The sequence below is a fragment of the Colobus angolensis genome, unplaced genomic scaffold (assembly GCF_000951035.1).
Source record: "Colobus angolensis palliatus isolate OR3802 unplaced genomic scaffold, Cang.pa_1.0 Scaffold24, whole genome shotgun sequence".
Taxonomy (NCBI): Eukaryota; Metazoa; Chordata; class Mammalia; order Primates; family Cercopithecidae; genus Colobus; species Colobus angolensis.
Genome location: NW_012115599.1, coordinates 11,635,278 through 11,642,007, shown reverse-complemented (window position 1 = coordinate 11,642,007; position 6,730 = coordinate 11,635,278). Strand labels below are relative to the sequence as shown.

Genomic DNA, 6,730 nt, shown 5'->3' with positions numbered 1-6,730 from the left:
CGTCCCAGAGCCACCGGCAGCCTCTATTCCCTGAGGTCTGCCCTTCAGTAGCCCACCGTCCCGCCCCCGGTTGCCTTGACATCAGTGACGTCGCCGAGGGGCGTGGCCTCTCTCCATCCTCTGCTGGTGCCCTGGGCCCCTCCGCATCCGAACCTGGGGGTAGGATGAGGTTGGTGGCCCTTGACCCTGCTCGCCCCCCGCCGGGCCAGCATCTAAGCCCGCCTGGCCGCCTTTCTCGGGCGCGCAGCTGTCTCGAGTGTGGGTACCCATCTCCACCCTCACCCCCACCCTCACCCGGGTGAACTAGCGGGGGTTCTAGAGTGCCGGATCCCGGTGAGCCCTCTCCACCAGCTGCGGGCCACAGGATCCTGAGAACCTGGGCCCAGCGCTCAGCCCAGGCCCGCCCCTTCCCGGGCAGCCTTCTCGCTCCACGTCCTGGGGGGCGGGCGGGAAGGATGGGACCCCCGCCCAGGAGGCGCACAGGCGCCGCCGAGCGCGGGAGAGAAAGAGTTAAATTAGGTGCCGGCGCCGGGCGCGGCGCGAGTGGGGGAGGGGAGCGAAGAGAAAGTGAGAGCGGGGGCGGAGCGGGGACGGGAGCGAAAGAACATCCTGTGCCCGTCGCCGGATGCGCGCGGGGGGAGGAGGTAGTCCGGGGAGGGAGAGCAAGACGGGGGGAGGCCCGGGGCGGGGAAAGGCGCGGCCTCCTTCCCCCCCAACCTCCTCCTCTGGGGGCGCTGGCCCCCTCTGCTTCCCGCGCCTTAGCCGGAGCTACCCGGAGGCCCCAGGATCTGGTTCCTGGGCAGGAGTAAGCGCTAGCTGGGGAGAGACGATCTCGGAGAGTATGGGATGCACGTCAAGGCAGGGGCGGCCCCCCAGCCTTTCATCTCTTGGTTTTCTGCAAGGGAAGCTCGCACGTGTTGAGCGTCCCCTGTGCACCGAAAGTACACACATTATCTTAGTCCTGACAGCGGCACTTCCAGGCAGTAGACAGGAATTCATAGACTCGCGTTCTAGAGGAGGAAACAGACTCAGATTATGGAATTTGTCCAAACCCCACACTGCTGCGATGTGAATACAAGCCTGTCGGACTGCAAAGGGCTTTTCACTGGAGTTTAGGGTAGGGCAATTTCCCCTTAGCTTCTATGCGCACAAGTACTGGGTCGCTGCAGTATCACCCTCGGGAATGGCGGTGTCTTTTCGTAGAGGACCCCCATCAGCATCTGGCTGGAGCTTCTGTCATTAACTAGGCTCAAACAACCATTGCCAGGATATTGGTAAAGAGAATGAGGAAGGGGCCTTAGGGTTCCACAGGTAGCTGGATGGTTCTTAGGAATACAGTTTAGGGGAATGTGTTGTAGGGCTCCTGCTCCTCTTTTAGGTATTTGTGGGGGCTTCAAAGAGGGTTCCAGAGTCACTCAAAGCAGTTACATGGATTACAGGAATTCGGACTGATTCACTTTAAGAAGACCAGGGAGGTCTGGTGTGGTGGTTTACGCCTGTAATCCCAGCACTTTGAGAGGCTGAGGCAGGCAGATCACCTGAGGGCAGGAGTTCGAGACCAGCCTGGCCGAAATGGTGAAATCCAGTCCACTAAAAATACAAAAATTAACAGGGCGCGGTGGTGCGCGCCTGTAGTTCCCGCTACTCGGCAAGCTGAGGCACAAGAATTGTTCGAACCTGGGAGGCGGAGTTTGCAGTGAGCCGAGATGGCGCCACTGCACTGCAACCTGGGAGACAGAGCCAGACTCGTCTCAAAAACAACAACAAAAAAGACAACGACTAGCGTGAGAGGTAGTGGGTAAGTGGAAGGAAGGGCTGACTCATGTGCTTTTCAGGCTGGGATGCATTGAGGGCTACCATCTGTGTTCTCACTGCCTGCCCACACCCCACATGTTGTCCAGGTGAAACCTGCGGAGATAATTAGGATTATAGTCAACATTTGTTGAGCTCTGTGTGCTGGGCACTGTTCCAAGTGCTTTACTTAATCCTCACAATCCCATGAAGTAAGTCTTACTGTTTCTATTTTACAGGTGGGGAAAATGAGGCACAAGGAGACCACAAAACTAAATCCGTGACTAAACTGGTTTGTTTTGAGAGGGAGTCTCCCTCTGTTGCCAGGATGGAGTGCAGTGGTGCCATATGGATTCACTGCAACCTCCGCCTCCTGGGTTCAAGCAGTTCTGCCTCAGCCTCCTGAGTAGCTGGGATTACAGGTGCACACCACCAGCTAATTTTTGTATTTTTTAGTACAGACGGGGTTTCCCCATGTTGGCCAGGCTGCCCACTCTGACCTTGTGATCTGCCTGTCTCCGCCTCCCAAAGTGCTGGGATTACAGGCGTGAGCCACCGCGCCCTGCCCTGAACTGGTTTTGAACCCTGGCTAGAACCCATACTTATTTACTAAACTCAAATGTACTTAACATGATGAGAACATTGGGCTTGAAGGTAAAAATGCTGGCATAGATGGCAAAGAGGTGTGTGCTTGAGCAGCCCGTGTCCTTTTCCTGGGTAAGGCAGGTAAGTAACTCACAGCTGGCTGTGTGTATTTTGGCTCTCAGACTTCTCTTTAACCAGTGGTTCCAGATTTCTGGATTTGACAGAAAAAGCAAGAAAACAAGTGAAAGCCAGGTTCCCATAAAGAGCTGCAGCTTTTAATTTATGCTCCCTAAGAGCACGTAGAACGTACCTACCATCTATTATCACCATCATTAAGGAAAATACTTCTGTTTTTTTGAGACAGGGTCTGGCTCTGTCACCCAGGCTAGAGTGCAGTGATGTGATCTCAGCTCACTGCAACCTCTGCCTCCCAGGTTCAGGCAGTCCTACCACCTCAGCCTCCAGAGTAGCTGGGACTACAGGCATGCACCACCATGCTGAACTAATTTTTGTATTTTTTGTAGGGGGGGGGTTTTGCTTGAGCCCAGGCCAGGCTTGAACTCCTGGGCTCAAGAGATCCACTCACCTCAGCCTCCCAAAGTGCTGAGACTACAAGTGTGAGGCACCACGCCTGACCTAATAAATACATTTTAATTCTCAAAATAGGAATGACATCATCTGAATCTGTTAGTCCCAGCCAGGCACGGTGGCTCATGCCTGTAATTCCAGCACTTTGGGAGGCCAAGGCGGATGGATTGCCTGAGCTCAGGTGTTTGAGACCAGACTGGGCAACATGGCAAAACCCTGTCTCTACCAAAAATACAAAAAATTAGCCTGGTGTGGTGGCGCATGCCTGTAGTCCCAGCTACTTGGGAGGCTGAGGCGAGAGGATTGCTTGAATCTGGGAGGCAGAGGTTGCATTGAACCAATATCACACCACTGAGCTCCAACCTGGGTGAGAGAGTGAGACCCCGTCTCAAAAAAGAAAAAAAAAAAAAAAAAGAAGAAAAACAATTATTCCCAAGAAAAGATGGTCAATGGACTTTATGCCAACAAATAGATATTCCATTGTCTTTAATTTTTTGTTGTACTGTGGACTAGTAAAAATGTCACTCTAGGAGTGACTCTGCCTCTAATCTCTCTGAATCATTTGAGGGCAGAACCAGAAGAAATGGGCCTTAGGTGTGGCAGGAGGGAGTTAGGTTGCAGCCAAGAAAGAACACTTTTTGCAGGTCTTTAAAGAACAGATGAGCCTTACATGTGCTTAGGAAGTGAGGGTTGCAGAATTAGCTCCATGGGATGGAGGGGCCAGTAACTCTGGGTCCCACCCTGGAGAAGGGCAGAGCAAGGACACTGCCTTGAGGAATTTATTCTCAGATCCACCAAAGTAGTCTTGGAACCTAAATGACAGCATCTATCAGGCAGTCGTTTTCTGCCCAGAGTTCAGTGGAGATGCGATGGGGTTGCATGGCAGTAGAGAGGCTTCGTGGGCTTCTACTCACCCCTCACCGCAGGGAGTTCATGCAGTCATCCACCTTGGTGCTGAGGAGAGTGCCAGGAATGACCCTTGAGGAGGCATGAGGACAGGAAGAGAATGGCCACCCAGGAGTGTTGCTTGTTCCCTGCCTGCTGCCTAGGGTGTACTGGGCCAAGGCTCTGAGTGGGCAGGCCTGGCTGGCCACAGCATCATTGGAGATGCTGTTTGCCTGTTTCCCTACCTCCTTCCATCCTGGGTGCAGCCCAGGGCTCAGAGCCTTCTGTCCGAGTTCTCCCAAAAAAGGGCTCAGGGCCAGGTGGGTGAACACCTGTTCTGGTGCAGCATGCTCAGCACTGGCTGTGGGCGTCACCCTAGTTTGGAGCTGGTCACTTGCCTGTTCTGTGACAGAGTGGGGTCAGAGGGTGTAGGGAGACCATCGTGGGGAAGAGGGAAGGGTCTGGTCTCACCTGCCCCATCCTAGTGGTGGGGATCAAGGCCTCCACAGGTAGGCTCACATCCTCTGGGGTGGTGGCATCTTCTGACTCCAGAGGACCTCTCAAGCCTCATTGTACCTCTGGGGAGGCTAAGAGTTGGTACTTCCAGATTTAGCCGAAAGGCACAGACTTACCCACATTTTAATCTTTGAGTTTTACAATGGTAAATCTGAATCCCTTTAGGTTACAAATGCAGAAACAGACTAAGGCAAAGGCGATCCTTTCTCCTCCAAGGTCACTCCAGTGAGATGGGTCTGGAGCCCACTAGACACTGTCATTGTTCTGCCCCCAAGTCCTTAAAGAATGGTAGAACATGACTTAAACCACCTGCTAAGTACAAGATTCTATACTGGAGATGCAAAGGTTGCTGTCCTCAAGAGCTTTTTATCAAACAGGTAAACTTTAGGGCAACGCACAGATGCTGGAAAAGGGTGGATTTGCCTCAGAGTCTGTGCCTGCTTTCTAAGATGCTCCCCTCCTTTTCATCCTCTGATGCAGGGAGGGAACCCTACCTGAAGAAACACCCTAAGGCCCAGGGGTAGATCTAGGGTGGAGCAATCACAGATGGGAAGGCCCAGAAAGAAAAGGAACAGGGTTGTCAATAGGCATACCCCAAACACCCCTCCCAGAAATGCCCTGAGGCCTCAGCCCAGAAATGGACCTCTGCTGCCCTCTAATGGCAGAAGGGCAGCCTCTGGCACTACCTACTGGGGCCCCACCTTAAAGAAGAGGGGATGTGAAGGACCCTTCTGCCCTCCTCCTTTTTATTCCCCTTCCGTCTTATGTTTCATCTCCTGTGGTCTCTAAAGCAGAATCTTCTCTTTTTTTTTGAAATGGAGTCTTGCTCTGTTGCTTAGGCTGGAGTACAGTGGCATGTCGGCTCACTGCAACCTCAACCTCCCAGGCTCAAGTGATTCTCCTGCCTCAGTCCCCTGAGTAGCTGGGATTACATGTGTATGCCATGACGCCTGGCTATTTTTTTTGTATTTTTAGTAGAGACGAGGTTTCACTGTATTGGCCAGGCTGGTCTCGAACTCCTGACCTCAAGTGATCCGCCCACCTCGGCCTCCCAAAGTGCTGGGATTACAGGTGTGGGCCACTGTGACCGGCCCCATCTGTTCTCAAGCACCCCTGGCTGCCCCATTTCCTGACCACTACCCTCCATCCCATCATCTCCCCAGTTTCCTTTGTTGCCTGGGTTCCAATTCTGGTACCCTGGTTCCTGACCCTGCCAGAGTTCTGGTTCCGGAAGGCCCCCCATAGGTGCCTTGGGCCTAGCTCTCACCCGGGCCCAGGGCAACACTGAAGTCATGGGCAAGAGCATCCCCCAATACCTGGGGCAACTGGACATCCGCAAAAGTGTAGTGAGCCTGGCCACAGGCGCCGGGGCGATCTACCTGCTCTACAAGGCCATCAAGGCCGGCATAAAATGCAAACCGCCCCTCTGTACCAACTCACCCATCTGCATCGCCCGTGAGTGTCCCGGCCCTGGGGAGAGGGCTCTGCCCCAGGAGGCACCTGCTCCCGAGGCCTCTGCTGTGGGAGGGCCCAAAGGTGACGCCTCCAAGTTCCTCTTTCCTTTGTCTTTCTCTTCTCCACCTTCCTCAAGCCCACCCTGCAGCGCCCTAGGCAAGGTCCTGCTAGAGATGCTAGCTCAGGGTCCCTGGATCTCACTCAAGTGGATCCTCAGACTCATCTGGCAGGTCTCCAAATGCTACATTTCCTCTGGCTCGCAGGATTCCACTTCTCAGAAACTTGGTGTCTGCAGCTCCCCGCATTTTCTGCCCCAGGAACTTGAGGCTTTAAGGAAAGGGAAAATTGGAGGACTTACTATATGCCCAGAGCTTCCACTAGTCCACATGTTGTTTTGTGCAGAGTAGGACAATGAGCCCCTTCTGCAAGACTCTTTATTGCCATCTGCTGGAGATAAAATACTACTTGTTACCGCCATATGCCAGACAGTTGTTAAATGGACAAATCTATGATGGTACGTTATGGACAATACCACATTAGATAGGGTGCCCTTGTGCAGTAAACATTCGTTCAACTGTACGTGGTGGTCCTGCATATGGCGAGAAGGTTTCTCCGAAAAGGCAAGGCAAGGCAAGGCCTGGCGCGGTGGCTCACGCCTATAATTCCAGCACTTTGGGAGGCCGAGGTGGGCGAATCATGAGGTCAGGAGCTTGAGTGAGACCAAGAGCTCGAGACCATCCTGGCTAACATGGTGAAACCCCGTCTCTACTAAAAAATACAAAAAATTAGCTGGGCGTGGTGGCGGACACCTGAAGTCCCAGCTACTCGGGAGGCTGAGGCAGGAGAATGGCATGAACCCAGGAGGCAGAGCTTGCAGTGAGCCGAGATCGCGCCACTGCACTCCAGCCTG

At 53.7% G+C, this 6,730-nt stretch overlaps 1 protein-coding gene across 3 annotated transcripts in view; it reads left to right on the top strand.

The window, feature by feature from the left end:
• The first annotated feature begins 5,586 nt into the window (after positions 1 to 5,586).
• Positions 5,587 to 6,730, top strand: part of ARMC12 (armadillo repeat containing 12) — a 23,435-nt gene continuing 22,291 nt past the window's right edge. For 2 of the 3 annotated variants that reach the window (XM_011945374.1, XM_011945376.1), the window contains exon 1: positions 5,587 to 5,820. In XM_011945374.1, coding sequence (XP_011800764.1) covers positions 5,658 to 5,820 — 163 coding nt within the window. In that variant the 5' untranslated portion in view covers positions 5,587 to 5,657. Of the gene's footprint in view, positions 5,902 to 6,730 lie in introns of all 3 variants that reach the window. The other variant, XM_011945373.1, reaches the window with a different exon arrangement.